Consider the following 25,188-nt stretch of genomic DNA (forward strand, 5'->3'; position numbering starts at 1 on the left):
TGTCGAAGGAGCACTTCAAATCATATAGAGGAACCTATCCAAAGACCAGGACCTGGAAGATAAAACGTACCTACCTATAGAAGTAATCATGGAGTTACTAGGATGCTGTGTACGGAACGAAAGGACTTATTCTCTACATAAGATGAGGGACTGCCAATGAGATAGACACTTCCACCAGTTATAGGGTGTGTGTAGCCTTAATTTGCTGGAGTCTGTATTTGTATTACAGAAGAGAGTTATAAGATACTTGTGCAAAGCTAAACCTGGTGACTCATGCAGGCAACTGTTTATAGATAAAAACATTTTGACGGTTGTAGCTCTTTTTATTCTGGAGACAGTGTGTTTAATTAAGAAACATCTTGTCAAACTTATACAAAAGTATATAATAATAACAATAATATATATGGAGTGGGTAAAAACTCTGGCCCTTGAAGAAGCCCACAAGAAGCCCCGAGTCTGGTTGAGATACGTTGACGACATCTTCATAGTATGGAACCATGGGAATACAGAGCTAGACACGTTTCTGAAGCACATCAACAGCGCAAAACCTTACATCACCTTCACAATTGAGAAAGAAGTCCACAACGAATTGCTATTCTTACACGTATCGGTGAAGAAGACCAACACTAAGTGGGAAACATCTGTATATTGAAAACCCACTCATACGGGATAGTATCTGAATCACAAATCCAACCACCATCAATCTACGAAAAAAATAATCATCAAGAATTTGGTGGATCGTGCATTTGGGCTCGGTAATACGGAGGAAAGTTTCGAGAAGGAAGCAGGCATCACCAGAAAAGATCTTCAACGAAATGGTTACTTAAAAGTGATGGTAGAACATAGTTTGGCTGGAAGACAGCAAAAGTATCAGAAAGAAGAGAAGGATTGGGTCTAAGTACAACATCAGAATCTGTTTCAGATCCGGAAGAAACCTCCGTAGCAGCCTTACGAAAAATAGGCCACCATATGCGGACTAAAATTCCAAGAATTGAATTTACTGGACACCCTGTGAGTACGGCAAAATTTATATGTGAAAATAAGAGACCATTTTATCTGCATTGCCCAGCACAAAAAAACACAAAGAGAAAATGAACCAGTAAATCTGGAACATAACGTCAAATGGTCCCAAGCTAAGATCATCCACAGAGAGGAACACTGGTTTGAAAGTAAGTTCAAAAAAGCTGCATATATGTTGTCCAACGACGCATTTAGCCAAGCCAGCGTAGATATACTCAGCATATGGAAACCTGTAATCAAGCGGAAAAAACGGTCAACTCCCGCTAAACCGGTGAAGCGTAGAAGGGGAAGAGGGGATAGGTGAAAGCGCTCGTCCTAGAAATAGTCATCTTTTGGAGGAATAAGCCCAGTTATCACTTGAAGACGATTGTGAATACTAACAATCAAAACGTCGTGAAGTAACTTGATTTGAAATTCTTTTTAGTCGTTTTTTTCAAATTGGTAAATTTTTAAGTTCTTACTTCACTTAGTTTTTTATTTTACTGTAATTTACTGTGATATTAGAATCATAGTAGACAATCAAAGTCCGAAATAGTAAAATTCAAAATTTAGGATGTAACAAGCAACTATTCAGCTCACCATTTTGTTTTGTTGTGTGACTTCATGTGATATTATCACTTTATTTATTGTGAAGTATGCTTCAAATTTCATATTCGAGTCCGATTTTCAATTAATGGTTCTAAGTGAGAAGCTACGAAAGAATGAAAAACCTGAATGAATACATTTATAGCTCTTTATTCGGAAACATGAATTGAAAATTGAATTCGAATATGAAAATTATAAAAAAATCAAATTCCGAATTTTGGGTTTGGTATGTAGACTCAAAATCGATTTCGAAGCAACTTTTTCAAATAACTTATTTCGGTATCTCTAATGCGAAGCAGAATATTGAAAATATGCCCTTTTCACGGTTTAAGGCTGGGTTTAAGGCTGTCACTCGGGCTAAGTGAAGGTCTACGCCTGCACCAAAAATCAAATCTCTGTTTTCAAAAATTACTGAGATACAGTGTCTTCATTTTAAGTGTGTCACGCTGTAGAATCTGATGATTATTACGGTTTCCAGGTACGTTTTTTCAATTCCGAAAACACCTTGGCTAATTTTTCCGAACATACGAGAACTCTCCGGCTGTACCCCCGGCCGGTAGTCGCGTTCCAGATCAACAGTTTCTTGAGATCCCGTCCAAGGGCGTCGCAGTTCCTGAATCGCTTTGCGAGGACGCAAGCGGTTGAGTTTCTGGCAGAATGGTCGCTCACTCCGACTAACGTCGCTTTCCAGAGGGTTCACACCGGCGTGCTGGATCCGGCCCTGATCGGAGATAAGCCCAAATGGTTCATGCACACCCTGGAACCCATCAAGTTCGTTGTGTGGGATGATGGTAGTTCGTTGAATGGTGAGTATTGGCAGAGTGGTTTTTCATGCCTGACGTAAAACTTGTAATTTACAAAATTAATTGAAAAACTATTTGGATGAGCAGCTGAGTTGTTTGCTGGAAAATTTTCAAACGTTGCTAAATGCTACATAAATAATCATTTAGGTCGGAACTATGTAAAACCTATACCATTCAAAATTAATTTGAAATATCAAAAACCGGGAGGAAAAGTTTGAATTCCTATTTTCTCAAAAATTGAATGAAAAGCTCAACACTTCAGATGCATTTTGGAAAATACAGAAAAAAAATATCATAAAATATAACGAAAAATATCTGGAAGGTTTTGTAGGAAGAAAAAAAATGAAATAAAGTTATCTCAACTAAGAGAATAGAATTACTGTAAAAATAACTTCCACTCTATCTTGACGATTTCCTTCAGTCTAATTCTGATGAAATTGATGAGCTATCATCAATTTGCAGAAGAAAAGTAGGGGACTGGTTTCAATGTCTTTCCACCAGGTTTCCAGCCATCTGGACAGACCTCTCCATGTTCGTCAGTAAACTGGAAAGCTTGAACAAGTCAGAGGGTTTCGTCCTCAGATCTACCTACTGGTATATCGTTGATAGTGATTTGCCACAAAATTCTTTCTCCATTAATGATGAACAGTCCTCTGAATGGAATGCCACTGTCTTCATCTAACACTCCATAATCCTTAGAAGTAGCACCTGATTCATCAGCAAGAACGGACAAGTCACCTTGTTTACGAGGAGTATTGATCCTGTTATAAGCCTTTTAAAACATCAATAAACGAGAACAAACTTTTTTATCTTTCAGTATCTTCCAACAGTTTTCATACCTTTTAGTTGTACCTTTATTCTTGTTATCCGCTGTGAGAATTCTAGCCCATAATTCAAGAAAAGTATAAAAAAATAATTTGATAACCACCCTAGCTTACTATCTTTAATACAGGGTAATGGACATAGATCGAAACCAAATGTGAGAACTGACAGTCAGTTTTCATTTATTAGAAATAACAGATTTTGGAATATATAATACCCTCATGTTTATGAAAACTCTACAGTTTTTGGTGAACTATCAATAAATAAAATCAAGGATATAAAATATTCCCAAGGGTGTCCCAGAATTAGGTTAGGTTAGGTTAAGTCAGAAGTGAGTACGTTTATTCCACTCTTCAACGCAACCCGCAAGGGTTTTTCATTGTGGCTGATACCTACTTACACACGACCAAATAAACCCAGCTTATTAAAGATTAGTTTATATGGGTTATATGGGTGATATTTCATGTCAGATCGTAAGAGTACTGCTCTGCCAAACTAGACAGTCCTAGAATTAACTCAAGATTTGAATTTGCCGCCATTTATGCAGTGAAGTGCTGGCAACCTGAAAAAACAATTTGCCAGGTAACAGTTTGGGGTTGGTAAAAATTGAGCGTTATACGATACGTGAAATGATTTGGTTGTATCCAGCATTGAAAATTTCATGAGAGCTGTTTTGCTGATATCCAGCGATACATTTTTTTCCACCAAAGTTATTATTTTCTCATAGTTTCCATAATACCTAAACGATTTACTGAATTTTCAACAGTATGAAGAAAGTTATTATTATCTGTTTATGTAACTACGTGAATTTCTGTAAGACTCTTAGAGATGCTCATCAGATCGTTTACGTACATTGAAAAGAGGAAAGGTCCGAATACAGAACCCTGAGGGACTCTGTGTTTGATTTCTAAGGTATGACTTTCAACTCCCTGCACTATTGATTTTTGTGTCCTGTACTGCAGATAAGACTTCATCAAATCCAAAGCAACCCCAAGAACTTCATAACGATGTGATTTATATATAAGTGACACATGATTCACACAATACAAAGTTTTGGAAAAATCAATGAAGAGCTATGAAAATTATGAACCTTCTTTTCTAGGAGCACTGAGGAGTATCCAAATGGTGGAAAACCAACCAACAGACGAAAGCGGATCTGACTCCGAAGATGCGGAAAGCACCAGTTCGAGCTACTCCTCCCTCAGCGATTTCGTCTCCGAAATGGCATCCTCCGACCTCTCCCCTGGCTACAATTCGTTCCACGAACAGAGAAAAGCTTCCGCGCAAAACATGTCGTTCTCGTCGAGCATCGACGTTGCGACCGTTTACAAGCCACCTTCGGAGCTGCAGTATCCCGGCGGAGAAGTACCGCAAGCTAGATCGGATTCTCCGCAGTCCTCTTCCAGTAGCGATTCTGATTTGAGCTCGCCCTCGTTTAATAGAGACTCCGAGCTGGATTTTGCTGAGAAATTGAGAAGCGAGCGAGTTAACGTTGCCAAAATTGATAAAGATGAAGCGGGGAGTTGTGAAAACGAGTCGGATTCTAATTCTACAACCACCCCGAAAACCGTTGTCAGTTCCACTAATGTCAAACAGGGGTCGTCCGTTGAAGTGGAAAGATCCGTTACGTCCAGGAAGGGGAGAAGAACGGTCACCCCGGTAAGTGGAAATTCAAGTTTATTCAAGGTGTTTTCACTTTCCAATTCAGAACTCCATCAAAACTTCCACTAGAGTTTTTAATATGAAATAGTTTTTCATAGAAAATCTTTCGTTTCAATGGAGTTTCTTGAGTTTTTCTCCCACAGTAAGTTTTTCGAAGTCATTTCCCACATTTTTTCAAATCTTCAAATTCTAGAATGGTTATCGCCAAAGTGTTCGTTGGCATACGCTGTCTGTTCAAAATATGAGACGAATTTTCATTTTTCCCAAAAATATTCATTTATTCATCAATTTCTATTTCAATTTCCAATTAGAACCCCAGCGTTTTCCCCAATACTCGAAGTAGTTTTGATATGCACTTTTTGTTATGCACATATAGCTTCTCCTTGTGTGCCCCAGGGCTCCAACCTAGGTCCTCTTTTGTTTTTATTGTTTATTAATGACTTATGTGAAAGTTTAGCTTGTTAGCGGTTATGCTTCGCGGATGACTTGAAATTATTTTCTATAATTAAGGAAGTAGGTGATTGTGTAACTCTTCAATTTCAATTAGAATTTCTTGTTGCTTGGTGCAGTAGTAATAAATTGAAACTCAATGTGGGGAAACGTAAAGTAGTGAGTTCTAGTCGAAAAAAAGAGGTTTATATATTTCCGTATATAATACAGGATTAAGATCTGCTGAGATGTAATGAGATCAAAGACCTTGGAGTAATATTCGACCACAAATCAACATTTGGTAGACATATTTCACAGAAAACTCCAGAATCTTTGAGAGCTTATGGTTTCATTGTTAGAAATTGCAGAAACTTTCATAATATTAAAGCTATGAACCTGTTGTATTTCACCTACGTACGTTCGAAGATAAAATATGCAAGTATCGTCTGGAGTCCACTCTATGAGATTCATAACATAGCCATTGAAAGAGTTCAAAGAAAGTTTTGTAAATCTCCAATTTTCAGAATAGAGGGCTCTTACCCTGAGAGAGGTATCAGTAATGATGTCATATATGAACGTTTGGAACTTTTTACTTTAGAGCATCGCAGAAAATGTGCGTCGCTCATATTTTCATTCAAATTAGTAAACGAGAGAGTTGACTGTCCTAAAATTTTGGAACAAATTAACTTCAATGTATCACGGCCAGTTTCACGATCTAGCCCATTTTTAGACCTCCAGAACAAGAACTAACATTATACTAAATTCTACAATATATGTTATGTGTATGAATTTCAATAGCACTTGTTCCCATTGTGATATATTCTCCACTAATTTGTACTTGAGTAGGTCATTAGAATTAGTTTTTTTGTTCAATTTATTTTTCGTATTTTATGGTTGAGCACTATGAATAAAATCTTATTGCCTGTAAATAGACAACTGTTGGACGATAAAGCTATTATTATTATTATTATTACAATTATTATTATGTTCTTGAGCTCTCTCAGCGATTCTGTTTTCATCTTCTCAATCGTTGCGAAACGGCGGCCTTTCATGGGTCTCTTTCCTGGAAAAAGGAAAAAGTCGCAGGGAGGTAAATCTGGTGAATACAGTGGCTGAGGCATGATTACGGTGTTAGTAATGGCGAGTGAGCAGATATTTCCACAATACCGCAAACGGCGCATAACTTCAAGATGATACTCTTTACTAACCATACGACCACGTAGCAAAAACGTGATTTTATTGGTCTTGGGTTCATCCATTGCGACGATTGGATTTTGGTTTCGATATAAATACCATATACTCATGATTCCTCACCAGTCATGATCTTTTAAATCATCTGTAACGTCGTTGATGTTATTCAACAATTCCTGTGCGATGCTAATGCAATTTTGAAACGAATTTCGCTGTCACATGCTTCATGCTCAACATTTCCGACAGAGAATGGACGACATCCATGAACTAGTCCGTCTGAACATCCGGAGTGCCAGCGATAGGATGAAGAAGACCTATGTTATCAATGCGAATGCTGGAGGGTTCGAAACTGGTGACCTAGTTTGGCTGTATAACCCTAAGCGATGCCGTGGTTTATCACCGAAGTTGCGGAACTCGTGGGAAGGTCCGTATAAAATCATGAATAAGATGAATGACCTCGTTTACCAAATCGATAAGCCATCTCGAGGAAAGCCTAGGGTCGTCCATTTTAAAAAATTGGCTTCTTTTGCTGGAAATCACGACCATGTTCGCGCCCTCAGACCAGAAAGTCGGACAGAAAGTCGTACATGGGGTAACTCAAGAAGAGCTACGAGACCTTTTCAAGGTTCCAGTTGATTACGTACTAGCTCACTGCCTGACAGATAATCTCCAAATGTCCAGGGGTATCGCTGTGGTATTCAAGAAGGAATTCGGTCAGCTCCAAACATTTCGAGAACAGAATTCTGAAGTCGGAGGAGTGCTACAGTTGAAGAAGGGTCAGAGAAACCTGGTGACCAAAAAGCATTCTCGAGAGAAACCGTCCTATGAAGATGTCTGGAGGAGTTTTACTAGACTGAGGGACACGATGCTTGACCAGAATCTCGTGGACTTGGTAATCCCCTAAATTAGCCTCTGGGCTCAACAGGCTGGATTGGAGAATTATGAGAAGCATGTTGGAAACGATATTCAGTTCCAGCGGCATCAAGATTTTGGTGTGCGGTAACCATCTTCTACGACGGAGCATGAAGACTGTGGAGTGTTACTTCCATCGAACTTCACAGTGCAGATATGGGGAGTCCTGCAGGTATTAACACATGTCAAGGATGACATTTCGGGGCGAAACGTCTTTGAGAAAGGGGGAATGTAACGAATCTGAAGACGCCACTGACCGATATGCCATCCAGCGAGCAAACACATGATATCACCGCAAAACGAATGCAGTCGGCAACAACTGGTTAAGCTCCAGTTGTTGCCGACTGCCGACACAACTAGATAATTCTAGAACGATCGTTACCGATATATAAGCTCGGCTTCTCGTCCCAAGAGGCAGTTGAATCCAGAAAGTGAATCGAGCTTCTAAACAAGGAATTCAAATAGTGGAAATAAATTAAGAGCTAAGTGTAGTATATAAATCAGTTCGTGATAGTGAAATATTGTTAGAAATAAATTTATTTAAGACAGTTAATTCTTTAATTTGTTACAAGTAGAAGACGAAAGTATATGCTTACTTGACTCCTGTATATTCAGTGTTTCCTAGATCATCGAAAGTTCGTATTCACCGCAACCAAAGATGTTTGTGGTTATTTTTGTGGAAAAAAATTGCTGGTTTTTGAAGTACACGTTACTGCAGGGAAGTTTCTGGATACGATAATAAAGTATATTTCAGTTGGAACGAGCTACTCTGTATAGGTCATTCGAATATTATTGAGCCCTCAAATAACAGTCAAGTGACACCTTAAAAAAATACCATTTTGAGTTTTTATCCCATTTCAAACTAGAGAATTCACCTGAAAACACAGTTTCACTATTTGAAATGTTCAAACTGAGCGCTATTGAATGGAATTAATGAAAATAGAAAAGAGAACTCCGGATGGAAAATTATTTTTTAAATACGCACCATGGTCCTTAATTTCATAACTTAATCTCTAAATCTGTCTACAATGAAACTAGTTACTTTTTTGCCATGATATTGCTGTCAAGACAAAACCCAATGTTTAATTTTTTTGATCATTTTGATTTCAAAAGGTTCCTCCTATTACACCGTCGTTACAAAAACAACCAAGCGTCGGCAACGTTTTGGCCAGAACATCGAGCTTCAGTTCCAGCAGTGGCAGTCCGGGTCCTACCCCGTCACCGAGCAGTGGCATCACACGGCAAGGTTCTCAAGGGTCTCTATTCGAACACCTGACTTCACAAGCGAAAGAGTTGGTGAAAGAAACCACGAGACAGAGCAGTCAAGATGGAATATTAGCTCAAATGGATAAGGTATTGTTCTTGTTGTTCAGTTCATCATGAAGTTCATCAGTGAATGTGTCATGTATTTTTTCCAATACAATATGTTCCACGTTCCAACCGCTCTTTTGTTGGGTTGTTCCGTTTTTATGAGTATACTTTGAACCGTAATATCTCAGTGAATTCTCATTTGATTCATTTGGAATGATCGATATTTGAATCAGTGGACTTTTGTCAAAGTAACACAAGTCGAATAGTTCCGTCAGCATAAATATTGTATAATAGGGATTAGATGAAGTCGACGAAGGCCGTTTTAATTTCTATTTTCACTCAAACCTTTTTCTACAGTTGAAAACTCAAGCCAAAGACAAATTGATAGAAGCAGAAGAGAGCCATTTATTCGCTCCTTTTGACAAGGTTAGTTCCTCAAAATTTTTTTCCAATGCAACTTTTTTAAAGAAGTTTACGTTACTTTATTGGGTTTTTTATTTTCAGCTCACGTCACATGCGAAAAGAGCAGCAGAAGAAGCCACGAAAAGCGTCCAAGTAGCCGGAAAAAGTGCCATGGAAGCCAGCAGAACAGCGACAGCTATGAGCAGGAATACTTTGGACGATCTGACATATGTCGGAAAAACGACTCTCGGTGATTTAACGAAAAGCGCTAAAGATGTTGCAAAGAAAGGACTGCTTAGAGTGAGTTTATTTCGTGCTACTAAACATCATTTCATGCTCCACTAGAAAATAATTACTTGCTTTCTTTCTTTGGAAGATTCCCACATTTTTTGTAAGAAGATGGTAAAGTGGGAAACCAAACCAAAAATCTTTCTTCAACAAAAACTATCTCTCCTAAAAATATGCCCCTTTTATAGAAAGACTGTATGAAATATAGTTTCCGGGTTTTCTGGCCGTGTTCTGCAGGTTTTAATACCTAGGCATCTGTATCTATAGAGTAGTACGAAGGGTGAGTGTAAGCCCACATCACTTAGGCCACATGTGAGCCATTGTACGTCTTCTCGAGGAGTTGTCCTCCTAGGTCATCGTCCATTCTGTCCTTTCCAGGAAGGTGGACAGATCACTGGGAGACATCTCCTTCATATCGGCAGGTGTAGGCCAAGACTCGCCGAACACACACTGCCTTTTTGACGATAACTCCGGGCACTCGCACAGGACATGCCTGACAGTCTCATCTTCCTGTTCACACATCCTGCATAAAGATGTGTCCACTGGCCCTATATTATGGAGGTGTTTTCTTAGTTGACAGTGGCCAGTCAGAAATCCTACTGTTAAGCGTAGATTTTTCCTGGTCATCGCCAGATATTTCTTCGGCGCCAGTTTCTTAGGGTCGCCCAGGGTGATCCTGGCAAGATTGAATCCTTTGATCCCATCTCATATCTTTAGGGATTCAGCATGGGTGTAACATTTGGCTAGTTCCGCAATTGTCGAAGTGATCAGGCCGTAGGTGCCACTGTGTCCCAAAATTCTTAGTCCAGCCGCTTTCTTGGGTTAAAGAGTCGGCAATGCGAATCCCTTTTCTCCTGTCGTGCCCTTCAACCCATCTTAGGCTGCACCTATATTGAATCCGTATTTCTCCCGACCCGATGTAGTCCGACCATCATACGACATCGGGAGAAAAACACTTAGGTTTTAAAGTAGGTGCCTTTATTGGAAACAGTTGTCCGATACGACAATAAACGATCACTACCGATTACTGACCGACGAGTAATCAAATCAAAAGTGTTTGTTTTCAGTCCGATCTTTCATTTCGACGGAGTGGTAATAATGAATGATAAAATTGTGGAATTTTTTATAATTCTTGTGAGAGATGAGCCTCGCTTGTGGTACCAGCGAAACAAGGAATACCATAATGGTGATATTCAGCCTAAACTATGGGACCAATTACTGGTGAAAGGGCTGATGCATGCTCTGAAGTTAGACTGGCCAGTTATGTCGTATTTTATGCCTTCAAGTTTCCATAATCATACGATGGTGGTCCTCAAATTTATTCGGGTAGTTTCTTATTAGTAGAAAAGTTTTGAAAAATTTCCCTCTCGAATGAAGGCACCTACTTTAAAACCTGAGTGTTTGTTTTTCTTCCGATGTCGTCCGATGATCGGTCCTGAACCTTCTTTGGTTTTTGAGCCGTCTGTATATATGCGTATTACATTTGTAGCATCTGACTCTGTGTTCTGTTTTATTTGTATGTTGTAGGGTTTATTAAACACAAACCTGGGTTCAATTGCATCACTGGTTGCCTGCAGCAGAAGTTACGCAGTGAGTGCTTCTTGCCATAGGCCCTGCCTCAATTGATCCATTCCTACTTCGATGTTTACACCAGCCGTCCGCAATCGTAACATGACCATTAATGCAACCTCCTAAACGTACAGGTCCAGGAGGGTCAGACCCGTAATTAATTCCATTGCCGCGGTTGGTGTTGTTCTCATGCCTCCTGTGATGTTTAAACAAGTCAGTCGCTGTATTTGATATAATTTTTGGATGGCCGCTGCTTGTGGTCCGTTGCTTCTGGTCCCCATGCAATGGCTCCGTTTGTTAACATAGGTCTTATTATTGCAGTGTAGATCCAGGTAATCACACAGGGTGAAAGACCCCATGCGCGACCCACTTTCCTCCGACAATGCTTATAAGCCACATATGCTCTTTTTGCTCTTCTTTGTAGGTGAAAGTTCCAAGTTCGCTTCATGTCGAGGATAGTACCAAGGTATTTCACCTCTTCAGAGAAATTTAGTTTGCTTTTGAAGATTTTGGGAGGTTTAAAGCTCAATAAACTTCATTTCCTGGTAAAAAGGACGATCTCAGTCTTCTTGGGATTGATCACAGTGAGTGTTCCTTACACCCCATGTTCCTTTCGATTTGAGCCCATATCCTGGAGTCTATCGCACAGTGTGTCAACTGCATATGCAATTGAGTAGAATCCATTATTGTTGAGGTATCCAGAACTATGTTCCAGAGAAGGGGTGATAATACCCCTCCATGTGGACATCCCCTCATGACCAGTTCTTTCCCTGTGATGTCTTCTACATTTATACTCATTGCTCTACTAGAGAGCATCTTGAGTATCCATTCTCCTACTACCAGGGGTACATTCCTGGAGTGTAGTTGCTGGGTAATTGTTGGAAAGGTTGTTTTATCAAACGCTCCCTCGATATCTATGAATATACCCAGGGTGGATTCTTTGTTGTCCAATGATCTCTCGATTCTGCCAACCACATGATGAATATCAGGATATCAGAATATCAGGAGAGTATAACAGAATGGAGAGAGGTACGACCGGGCAGCTGTTCTACAGATTGTGTGGAACAGTCGGATATGAATCATTAGATCTGTCGCGGAAGGCTGCCCAACTGCTCACGGGACATGGGAACTTTCCAGGATACCTGGCAAGATTTAACCTGGGTCCGGAGATTCCCTGCCCCTGTGACTATGGGGAGCCTGAAACTTAAGAGCACGTGATTGATAGTGGCGCGAGTGGAAGGAGAGGACGGAAAGGATGAATGGCGAAATTATGTTGAGGATACGATTTGGATACGATTTGTGAGTGATTGGGCGGGCAACGTGGTGAGGGAAGACAGGAAAAGATAGATGGTGAGCTGTTCGCGTACACGCGTAGTAAGTGTACGTTAGCTAGGAGGAGGAGTTATGGTCACCCCAGTCATGGCAGGAAACGAAACTGCTCGCTGGTATATATATCCAAGGAAGTGCGATAATGTTGATGTACAACTGGGATACATGGGTTGGGTCAAGTAGAAATGTTATTATTCGTTTTTTTATTCCTAATATTTATGTTTGCCTATTTTGAAAGAGCTACAATTGTTATTCCTAAGTTATATTTGATGTATTATGGTGTGAGAATTGTTTGTTATATACTGGAAATGAAGGAACTGGGTCTTCAACCCCGCTGATTCGTCTCTCCGTATTGGGGAGACGAACCACTGCCGAAGGGTTCCCTTGGCACTGGTAGCGCTAGATATAGGAAAAATGCCTGATGTAAAGCTTACGAGTTAGGGCATCGGAGGCATGGCATTAGTCATGTCCTGGTTCGTTCTCAAATTCCCACGAATATGTTACAATCAGTCAATAATTCAATACCTTTTCCATAGGGGGACTCCTTCACCAGACACGACTCTTCTTCAAGTAACACCACCGTGGCGACATCTAACGTCCTAACGGGAGCTAGCAGGGACTTCTTCTCGAACATCAGTTCGGACATTAACGGTCTAGCGACGAGTACGACGAACATGTTTTCTGATCTGTTTGGGAACAAAAAAGAACAGATGAAAGCCGTCGAACATCGCCCTCAGCAGCAAACGACGAAACCGAAGGAACAGTCCAAGAGCATGTTCGGGCCCTTCAATAGGGGCCCGAAAGGTTTGGCGGAGAGGAGTCCTTTGATTAAACACATGCCAAGGAGGCAAGAGGATTCGCAGTATAAACAAACCGCTGATAAAAGTGTGGTGAATAACGAGAATCAAGTTTTCCTGAAAGACGTGAGTACGAACTCTACTTCATTTTTCAGTTGTTTACTCTTGCCTGAAACGTGTGCAAATACTGCTGGTATGAAAGCGGATACGAGTATAGTACATTTCGAGAAAAAAGACTGGAAGAATAATATCGGTTGGAAAATAAACTGTGAACAGATTCAATGAAATTGAAAAGTTGAATTTTATATATTCATTAATTTATTAACGGCATTGCCTTTTTTATGAAATAATTTTTACATTTGCATATATGTGCTATAATCATCAGCTACATGTAAGGAAAACTACATAAGAAAGAAAAGCAAAAATAAGCCATCAATTAAAATATTTTGGCAGTCTTGTTGACTGATTTCAAAGAAGAATAAAAACGTTCTGAATATACATCTATAATCTTTCAGTTATGTTGAAGTTATGAGTTCAACAAGTTCTGGAAAATCAGTGCTATCATTGGGTCGCAAGTGACTCCTAAGTCTTTGATTGTATTTGTTGTTTCCAGTTCCAATTACTTGATTCCATTTGGATTACTGATGGGATTTTTGTTCCAGAAAAAAATTATTTTATGACATTTGTCTATATTCAATTGCAATAAGTCAATATCACATCAGCGTACAAAGAGAGATCAATCGTACTTTACTAATTCAGTATCAGATGAGTCATGGATAACTTTGAATATCTTCAGATCATCAGCAAACAGAAGAAATTCACTATAGAGAATAACATCATTCAAGTCATTTACAAATAGGTTGAAAAGTAATTATCCTGAATGAGATCCCTGCGGTGTACCAGATGGAACTGTGATTGAGGAAGATATTTAGTAACCACATTTTACATATTGGACTCTGCAGGCAAGATAATTTTCAGTCCATTCCAGAATGTTTACCTGAATACCAAAGCGTTTAGTTTATGCAAGAACAAATTGTGATTCACTTGGTCGAATGCCTTTGAAAAATATGTGTAAATATAATCAAAGTGATGTCTATTTTCGAAAGCATTTATTATGAAGTGTTGATAAATGAGCAGATTTGAACTGGTAGATATACCACGACTGGATCCATGTTGCTGATTTATGATTATATGTCTATAATCCCAAGATAGCTTTTTTGTTACGTTTTTCAGAGGACGATTCACAACAGTATTTATGTATCCTCTATTCGTGCAGAGAGTATTTTGAATATATGTTTTGATGTAGCAGTTTTTTGATTACTTTCCTGGGTCCGTTCATTAAGGTTCCTTGATGGAGGAAAATTGATCTTCAAAACATCTTTGCTGTCTTGGTTTGGCAATAATTGAGATTTGTCATTTGGACAGAAAATTTTCTTTAACAATAACCTTGATGTCAAACGCATTAGTCATTCTGAAACTCTTTGGAAAATGATCTGCGAGGCTCAGTATCAGTTCGGTGAACGATTTTGCGAAAATCTACAGTGAATTGCATTCAGTAATTTCAAATTTTTGTTGATTCTAAAATTTCAAAGCAAGTATTTGAAACAGCTGGTTATGCAATCCTCAATTTGAACAATACATCGCTTCAGAATGATCAATTGCTCGAATTATTAAAAATAAGTACCATTATACCCATACTTAAAGCTGAGAAGTTCAGAAGATATGGGATTGAGGGGTTGGTTTATGAATGGATAAGTAATTATTCATCAAATAGGAAACAGAGAGTACGTGAAACGATTATTTCTCATCATATACAGTGTGACCCATTTAAAATGGAACCACCCCTGTAGAATGTGCATTTTTCAATCAATCTCAATTTTTTTTTATTGAAATATTAAGCATGAAAAACTGTATCTTGACACTAACTTTCACAATTTTAGTTTCATTTCCAAGGCACTCTATGGTTTTTTTTGTTTGTCAAAAACGGCAAAAGTTTATTAGGCAATTTTTGTTTTCAAATTTGACTACACCACTGGATTCGTAGTCGTTATAAATCAAAACTGTCAAATTTTCATTAAAAAATATTTGTTAACAACGAAGTTACAACAACTTCAATTCTGGAAACAAAGTATTTGTTTGTAATTTTTATTCAGATTATAGACATATTTGAGATCTGACAACACTGTCATCACCAAGTAGAACACCAGTGAATTTGTACAGTGAAAATCCGAAGTCAACAGCTCAATGCGTTCTACAGTTATAACTCCTGAAAATATGGTAATGTGAGAGATTTGTGGTGCAAGCGTTTTGTAATAAAAATCTGACTACGCCACTGGATTTGTGGATAATATTCCCTTAAAATCATTCATTTGAGTGTAGGTTACGAGAAGTGAAAATTAAAATAAAAATTGAATAATTGAATAACAGAAAATTAAAAGTTCATTTTCAAGTTACGCAGTAGTAGACCAAGTTCAGAATCTCATGTCATGGGATCTCCCAATTGCGCTTTTACCAGATCTTGATAGAATCTTGAAGTATTAATCGTCATACTTGTAAGCTTTTTGGAAGTTTCCCAATAATAAATAATAGTACTTTTGTAACAGCGCACCTGGAAAATCACATTTTATGAGATTCTGAACTTACTCTACCTTCTTCTATAGCTGATGAAAACAAAATGTATACAAACAAGTTTCAAAGTATTTATTCAACAATTAATTGCCATTAAGAAAAAACTGATACTAAAATAAACATTGATTTAAAACTAAACATTCAAATTTTTGTGGCTTCTACCAAACCTCCATTAAGTTCAATACATTTATCGTATCTCTTCCGAATATTTCTATTCTTACTATTTCTTATTTGTTGAACTGTAATTTCGGCACAAGCTTGTCGTATCCTTTGCATGAGTTCAGCTCGATTCGTTGGTCTTGTTCTGTATACTTTTTGTGTCAGAATACCCCACAGAAAAAAGTCTAATATTGTTAGATCAGGCGATCTAGGTGGCCATTCAATTAAGTCACTACCTCGTCCTATCCAATGATTTGGAAACTGGTTATTTAGCCACTCTTTAACAATCCTCGAATTGTGCACGGAACAGCCGTCGAGCTGAAAATATAAATTTACTTGTTCCGCAAGAGGCATTTCATCTATTTCGTCCGATAATTGGTTATTTAGAAATTCCAAAAAATTTTGCCCGTTTATGTTTCCACCAAAAAAATATGGACCTATTATTCTATTTTGTACTATACCACACCAAACGTTAACTTTTTCGGAATATTGACTTTTACAATTTATGATCCAGTGCGGATTTTCCGTAGCCCAATACCGAGCATTTTGCGATGAAACTACCCCATTGGTGCTGAAAGAAGCTTCATCACTAAACATTATGCAGTTTAAAAAATTTCTTGTATTCAGGTACTCGCCTTGTGCCCACAAACAAAATTCCATACGTTTCACATCAGCACCTGTCTTTAAAGAGTGAAGAAATTTAGGTTTAAATGCTCTCATTTTGTTTTGTTTAAGACATCGTCGAATAGTCTCTCTCGGTAAGTTTAAATCCAAACTGGCGACTCGTAAACTTCTGTTTGGGTGGTTTCTAAAATAATCTAAAACAAAACCTTCGTTTAAATTTCTTATTCGGTGATTATTTTTTAAAATATGTTTGCTGACTGCACCGGTTTCTTTAAATGTTTTGTTAATTTTACTGACGGTGCTTCTGTCAATGGGAAGTCGATTTGGATGTCTGTGATTAAATATCCTAGCTGCTTCTCTTTCACTATGATAATTGTCCCCAGAAATTCTCACAATTTCAATTCTTTCTTCTAATGATAATTGCAAAGCCATTATTAAATGCACGTAACTAACAACTATTATTTTATTTATGATTAACTGTCAAAATCACAGCCTACTGTTGATTTATTATAAAACCTTTGCATAATGAGTTCACCTTCCTCAAATTAATGATATCTCCTCTAAAAGATTGTTTTAGCTGAGTTATGAAGAATTTACAGGGAACAATTTTTGTCCTGCTCTCTGTTTTATTATTGAATAAATGATTTCCATGCTTTAAATCAATTTGATTTTAGCGGCTATGCGGAAGAATGTACTAAGTACTGCATAACTTGAAAATGAATTTTTAATTTTCTGTTATTCTAGAATACACTTCTCGTAACCTACACTCAAATGAATGATTTTAAGGGAATATTATCCACAAATCCAGTGGCGTAGTCAGATTTTTATTACAAAACGCTTGCACCACAAATCTCTCACATTACCATATTTTCAGGAGTTATAACTGTAGAACGCATTGAGCTGTTGACTTCGGATTTTCACTGTACAAATTCACTGGTGTTCTACTTGGTGATGACAGTGTTGTCAGATCTCAAATATGTCTATAATCTGAATAAAAATTACAAACAAATACTTTGTTTCCAAAATTGAAGTTGTTGTAACTTCGTTGTTAACAAATATTTTTTAATGAAAATTTGACAGTTTTGATTTATAACGACTACGAATGCAGTGGTGTAGTCAAATTTGAAAACAAAAATTGCCTAATAAATTTTTGCCGTTTTTGACAAACAAAAAAAACCATAGAGTGCCTTGGAAATGAAACTAAAATTGTGAAAGTTAGTGTCAAGATACAGTTTTTCATGCTTGATATTTCAATAAAAAAAATTGAGATTGATTGAAAAATGCACATTCTACAGGGGTGGTTCCATTTTAAATGGGTCACACTGTATAACAAATCACACAGGAGTACCACAAGATAGTGTACTTGGTCCCCTATTATTAATTTGGTACTGAATGATATACAATTATTTCACAGACTGTGAGTCATCAGCTCATTTGCAGATAATATCTTATTGGCCTGTATTGAAGTAAATTTAGAAGAAACTGTTGGCAGAATGAATAAAGTTTTAGAGAAAGTAGAAAAATATCTGAAAACCAATAAAATGAAACTCAACGTTAAAAAAACTAAAGCAATTATAATCACTACTAAATTCAAATACAAACAACATAAATATAAAAATGGAAGATGAACGGAATAGTAACATCATTGAAGAATTTCGGATTTCAACTTGATAATTCCTTATTATTCAACGAATGAATTCTTATATTACAATTCTAGGTGGTGACAAGCGTATTGGAAGGAGAAGGTGTGGGATGGCTGAAACTCAATAGGCTGAAAAAAACTCATGGAGGACGAGTCGTATAGGAATTTCGTACTCAGCAAATTGAACAAAACTTTGGACAAGAAAATTGGCCCCGATGATCACATTGACGATGTGGTAAGTTGACGACGCCATTCGTGATTAATTAGCACCACTACTTCATTTCACGATTTCCAGTGTTTATCTAAACCTGTTTGGAAAGGAATGCTCAAAATGATGCAGGCTATCGTTCATGGATTAGAAGTGACTTACAGTAATTATGGATTGGGAGGTATGGCATCAGCATTTCAGCTATGCGAAATTGCTCACACTCACTACTGGACCAAAGATTTGAATGAATTGGGGCAGGATCTCACTGAGGTGAGTGTTTTAGGCGAAAGAAGTATTCCAATCTTCACATACTTCTCGTGCATGTGATGATAATGTACTACTAATAGTAGGGGAGCCCACGATGAAAAATGGGGATTTACTCGAGCGTCATTGAGACATATTAGGTTGCAAAGCTTAGATGATAAAAAAAAGTTATAGGTATAATATATACCCTTTCATCGGTGGGGGAAGCGGCTACAGATTTTTAAATATGTAAAAAAATACTGTTGCATGGACATGCAACGAGCGCGTCAGATATTGATAGCATCAATGTCCTATGTATTTTTAATAATGTTGGTATGTTAATCTGATCGTTTGCATGATGTGGGTGGTTGTACGTAAGGGTTAAGAGTGATAAGAAAAAAATTAATCGAGCGCGTCAGATTTTCTAAGGAGGTGTTGAGGGCAACAAAAAAAAGCTCTCATTCAATAATCTGACGATTTCGAACTGACGCAAACTTGCGGCCATTATTATAATGTGCAAAAAAATTCTTCATTTTGAAATACTCAGGCGCATCAGATTAAGATATATATCGTTCATCTTTATGTTTTAGACGTGCTGTCTCATAATCTGACGAGGGATTCGCCTAATCTGACAAAAACAATATTTTTTTGTTTCAGTTTTTAATTCATTGAACTTAATTAATTGAAAAGCTCAGGAAGTAGCATGCAGATAAATAAGTGCATGTTTTTTAAGTAGAATACTTGTATTTATAAGAAAATAATCAAAAAAAAATGCTCAAAAAAACTTAAAATTTTATAATCGATTGATTAATCAATGAAGAGAAATAAAACTTTCTATGTTTTTTACCACCTTTATTTGTAACTACCCTACTCGTGATTTGCCAAATATTCAGATATTTTTCCATAAAATCGGTTTTATGTTAACAAAAATTGTAGACTTCCAGTCCAAGGTCTCCCCAAAGTCCTAGATACTCGCTGCAGTCCTCCGATTGGGACACTTCACGAAAGTCGTCGCAAGCAGGTATTTATCGATTCAAGTTCGGAAAAATTGACACTGACTCGATCGTTCTGTAGATCCTCCGGAAGTGCGTTTGATAGAAGACGAATCCGATAAAGATCAATCCTCGACTACCGATCTGCTGAAAGACATGCTGACTCAAAAGAAAAACATGCTCTTCAACAAACTGACTTCGTTTGATTCCGATGTAAGTGGTCCACAGTAGAGTTGAGAAAATGCATGCCTATTTGGTGCCGACACGAGTTGTCCTTTTCAAAAAATATGAAACGGAGTGCGGTTTTGTTTTTTCATTTTTATCCATGCATGAAGTAGCTCAAGGTTCAATTTTTTTATTCGAATCTAATAGCTGAGGTGATGATTAGTCGCCGCAGCAAGGCTAATGATAAGGTGAGACGATTGCTTTCAAAAATATACGGGGTCTGTTCAAAAATGAAGTGATTGTTATGGATTTCATGGGCTACGCGCACTGGATTAGTGATTTTTATTTTTTTTAACTTCATTAGTTTGAACTTCCATTGTCTAATATGATATAAATTGATTTGAAATACCTGAAAGAATCTGTAAAAAGTTAAAGAAGATATTAGCAGAAAAATAATAATTATTTCAATGAAAAAACTGAAATTATAATGAAATAAAATACACCACAAAAAAACACCCAAAAAAAATATCAACACGAAATAAAAATTCAAAAAATGTATTAACAAGAAATGGAAATTACAAATTAAAAGATTCCAAACCAAGTTAATTCACGTATTGATTACCCAAAATCCAGAAAAAGGATGTTCCGCTCAGACCGATCAATAGCTCCAGAGATTCAGCCACTCAGAACTTGTCCAGATTTTTACTACCAATAATTAAACCACTGCAAAGAAAAACATCATCTTTTGTGGACAATTCAAGGCATTTTGTTAAACTATTTGGGGCAATCGAAGTCAAAGGATCAACCGATCAGTTTCAGGGTGGAAAGCCTCTAAGCCAACGTCCCTGTCGAAGAAGCACTTCTAATCATACAGAGGAAGCTATCCGAAGATGGGGATCTGAAAGATAGAAGAAACTTACCGATACAAGTAATCATGGAATCACTAGGATGGTGTGTACGAAACTGCTACTTCCAACTGAAGGACGAATTCTTTACGCAAGATAAGGGACTGCCAATGGGTTCGCCACTTTCACCGGTTATAGCCAATATATATATGGAGCGGTTTGAAACTCTGGCCCTTGAAGAGGCCCACAAGAAGCCCCGAATCCGGTTGAGATACGTAGACGACACCTTCATAATATGGAACGATGAGAATGCAGAACAAGACACTTTCCTGAAGCACATCAACATCGTAAGTTCTTTCATCAATTTCACAATGGAGAAGGAAGTCCACAACGAATTGCCATTCTTAGACGTATTGGTGAAGAGAACCGACACTAAATGTGAAACATCTATATACCGAAAACCCACTCACACAGGGCAGTATCTGAACCAGGAATCCAACCTCCATCAATCGACTAAGAGAGGAGTCATCAAGACTCTACTAGACCGTGCTTTCGGGCTGTGTAACACAAACGAAGGAACTAGGCATCATCAAAAATGACCTTCAACGGAATAGTACTCCGAAGAGATGGTGGAACAGGCTTTAGCTATAAGACAGCAAGAGCTCCACAAGGAAGAGAAGCCGCCACAACCAGTACTTGTACTTCCCTACATCAGAGGATTGTCGGAAAGGGTATAACATCAGAACCTGTTTCAGATCTGGGAACACTATCTGTAGCAGCCTCACGAAAACCAGGCCACCAAACGCGGACTGCGACTCCAAGAATTGCATTTACCAGATGCGAGTGCGGAGAATCACACATCGGTGAAACTAAGAGACCATTGAAAGTTCGCATTGCTGAGCACAATAAACACACACAGCGATGAGAAACCAGCAAATCAGGAATACCAGAGCATGTTTGGACTCATCAACATAACATCAAGTGGGCTCAAGCTGAAATCATCCACAAGGAGGAACACTGGTTTAGGAGATAATTCAAGGAAGCCGCATATATGTTGTTCAACAACGCATTTAGCCAAGCTAGCGTAAAGATACGGAACATATGGAAATCTCTAATCAAGCGGAACACGACCAACTCCCGCCAAACGGTCAGCTTCCGCGAAAACCTTCGAAGCGCAGAGAGGTAAGAGGGGATAGGTGAAAGCAGTCGAGTGACCTATAAACAGTCAGATCTCTGAGGAATAAGGTTGTCACCCGAAGACGATTGTGGATACTAACAATCGTCGTGAATTAAAGTGAATTAACTTGGTTTGGAATCTTTTAATTTGTAATTTTCATTTATTGTTGATAAATTTCATGAATTTTCATTTCGTATTGATATTTCAGTTTTTTTTTATTTTTTTTGTGTTACTTGTATTTTATTTCATTGTAAATTCAGTTTTTTTTTGCTTAATATAATTGTTATTTTTTCAGCCAATCTCTATATTCTTTAATATTTTACAGATTCTTTCAGGGATTTCAAATCAATTACTAGACAATGGAAGTCCGAACTAATGAAATATAACATTGTCAACCACCTTCAAACATTTTTTTATGTTAGTATACTGGTTTAGAACATATTATCACACCAGGTGTTTTGCATGTTCAGTTGGTTGGTGAGAAGCTATTGAAGTTGAGAGTGTTTTGCGTGTTCGGTGACTTTCTACTATTTGAAAAGTTGACAGTGGCATACGGTGATTGTACTCTGAGTCAAAAAAAATGTTTACAAGTGGTAGACGCTTTTCACAGGAGATCGAAAAGATGTCAATGACGACACTTACCCTAGATGCCCCAGTACATCATCAATCAATGAAAATGTTGAGAAAGTGATGAAAATGCAATTTCTTTGGAAATTTTGGGCATGAAGCGTGTGGTAGCCTATTCATTGCTTGCTGCATCAAGACACTTTGGCATGTGAAATTTCGAATAACAAATTGAAAGATGTGATCATTATTATTAATGTTATTCGCTCGCGCTAAGTTAATCATCGAAAATTCAAAGATCTTCTTTGAAGAATTACAAGCTAATTATAGTGATGTTACCTCACATGCGACTGTCAGGTGATTAAGCAAAGGAAAAGTATTAGAACGGTTCTTTCAATAAAAACCCACAAAAAAATACAACAAAATGGCAAAGAATCCTCTCAACTACAGCAGAATGAATGGTGGTCACTCGTGACTCTTTTGACCGATATTACTATGAAATTCAATAGTCTTGATTTCAAGATACAAGTAACTAACAAGATAAATGAGCAAATGACAAATAAAGTGTTCGCATTTGAAAACAAACTGCAATTATACATAAGTTAACTCGAAGCAGGAGATTTCTCAAATTTTCCAACTGTTGCTGCTCTGCAATACGAAGTTTCCATTCGCGACAGTACTGTCTATCAAGATATGATGTCCTATTTGAAAGAATATCTGCAAGGAATTCAAAATAGATTTTAGGATGTGAGAAAAATTGAAAACTGTTTTATACTTGTGGAAAACCCTTGACATGTTAAAAACGAATATATGAAATGAATCTGTCAGTTTCCTTGAAGACACACATCTGAAAACTAATTTAATTGAACACCCTGAAAAGCAGGAGTACATTAAACTTTGGAAAAATGCACCTAGCAAATATAACAAGACTTCAACGTATCTCTGTGAAGCTTCATTTTTGAAAATGAGCTATTGAAAAACAAATATACAATAGTCTTTCCAGTCATACATTGTGTCTTCTACACAATAAGGATTGGATATAATCCAAAATATGTTGATGTACAAGAAATAATTAAAAAAATAATCAAAATCATAATTCGTAAATATAAATAAGTAATTACAATTATGGTGTTGAATTTTTTCAGTTATTTATTACCTACTTACATATATATGCAAATTATTTTTTTCCAAAAAATATTCTAATGAACAACATTGTATGAGTGATTTTTTCGATATCAACTCCCACGCAAACGACGTTCCGGGCACAGCTAGTGCGAAATGATTGATAAAGAAATGAATTGAATAAATTTAAGTGGACAAGCACTCTTAGAGTGCAAAGTAAAAATAAAAATCTCAAAGTGAAGAAAATGATCTCGATTTAAAGAAATCTTGCTCTCCTATATTCACGGAGAAATATTTTTTTAAACTGAGAAACATATTCTCTCATGTTGAATTTGAATCATTATTTCAAATGGACTAAATAAACGCTTCTTTTGAGTAAAAAAAAATATTACACCAATATTGTGTATACATTTCAATAGAAATCATCATATTAGCTCGAGAGAAGTAAATATGCATTCTTTAGTCTGAGCAAAAGTAATCTCGAAGCAAAACTGTTTTGGGTTTTGAAAGAATGATATGTTTACTTGGAACATCATTTAAATGTCTCCGTATGAGAAATTAATTGTTTTCCTTGAAGAGAAGCATTTTTGATTGAAAAACTTCTATTTGTATAAATCAAATAAAATCATTTACTCCATCAAAGATGAACTTATGCTTCTGTTTATAAACTGTCCCTCTCATTTGGATGTATTTAGTTACTTGATTCGAAAGTATCGTATATGTAATATGAACAGCTATAAGTGGTAAGGAAAGAAACTGAATAATACATTACATATGATGATTGGTTTATTTGAAGCAATTGCAAATCATGAATATTATCCTGAAAAAGCATGTGATAAAAAATAACACGTAATAGAGAACTAAATTTTCTTTGCTAATCTTTGCTCAAATATCATATTCCAACCGCACACTTTTGAAAGATCATACAGCTATACAAATAACATAAATGGATATTCAATAAGAAAACATATATAAAAGAGGGACATATTCTTGACAAATTGTAAATTACCAAATAAAATAGAATCGAAGCCTATAAACAACATTACAACTCAGACAAGAAAATGAATTAATTTATTAGTAACTTCACACAAATGAAGTTCTTAAAACTAGATGCCATTCTGGTAAATAACATTAAAAAAATCACTGTCGTCGATTGAGTTCTGCATTCTGCTTTTGTTTATCCACAATTGCCGGAACATCACATGGATTCTGAAACGAAAGAAGAAATCAGCACATCATCCTTAGCCACTATTTAAAATATATAGAAAGGTAAAAATATGAAAACAGCAGCCACTTGAAAAAAATTTTTTTTCAATAAAACCCTTTTTTGAAACCCTGTATAAAATGTTTCGTTGAACAATGTAACTCATGATCATACAGACATACTTAAAGGTATATGATTCGCTTTTTAAATAACAGCATTAACATTTTTTTTGGAAATTCATATTTCATCTCTAGTGAGTTTGCTAATATTTCTACCTATTTCTTACATTCCTAAAGGAAAACTAACAAATATTTTCAAGCTGAGTAGGATATATTCAATTTGTTCCCAATGAAAAACATTTCTGAAGTGATTACAGAAAGCAAAGACGTTTTGGAATTCAACAAATATTTACATGTTGAAATCAGAAAGTGGCTGTCACATATAGAAGCTTTTTATACCTACTGGTGCCTATTTTGGTATTTTTTGTATTATAAT

General features: G+C 36.9%; 1 protein-coding gene across 1 annotated transcript in view; it reads left to right on the plus strand.

Moving 5' to 3' along the window:
- The window catches only part of Rab3-GEF (Rab3 GDP-GTP exchange factor), a 98,396-nt gene that overhangs the window by 34,281 nt on the left and 38,927 nt on the right, over positions 1 to 25,188 (plus strand). Inside the window, 10 exon segments of the mRNA XM_074176152.1 lie at positions 2,084 to 2,411; positions 4,333 to 4,889; positions 8,538 to 8,777; positions 9,240 to 9,437; positions 12,860 to 13,246; positions 18,249 to 18,305; positions 18,307 to 18,408; positions 18,469 to 18,651; positions 19,561 to 19,645; positions 19,699 to 19,829. Of these exon segments, the coding sequence (XP_074032253.1) occupies positions 2,084 to 2,411; positions 4,333 to 4,889; positions 8,538 to 8,777; positions 9,240 to 9,437; positions 12,860 to 13,246; positions 18,249 to 18,305; positions 18,307 to 18,408; positions 18,469 to 18,651; positions 19,561 to 19,645; positions 19,699 to 19,829 (2,268 nt within the window).

This window comes from Leptinotarsa decemlineata, unplaced genomic scaffold (genome assembly GCF_025532065.1).
Source record: "Leptinotarsa decemlineata unplaced genomic scaffold, Ldec_3_MD MMD2_tig00001621_RagTag_RagTag, whole genome shotgun sequence".
Taxonomy (NCBI): Eukaryota; Metazoa; Arthropoda; class Insecta; order Coleoptera; family Chrysomelidae; genus Leptinotarsa; species Leptinotarsa decemlineata.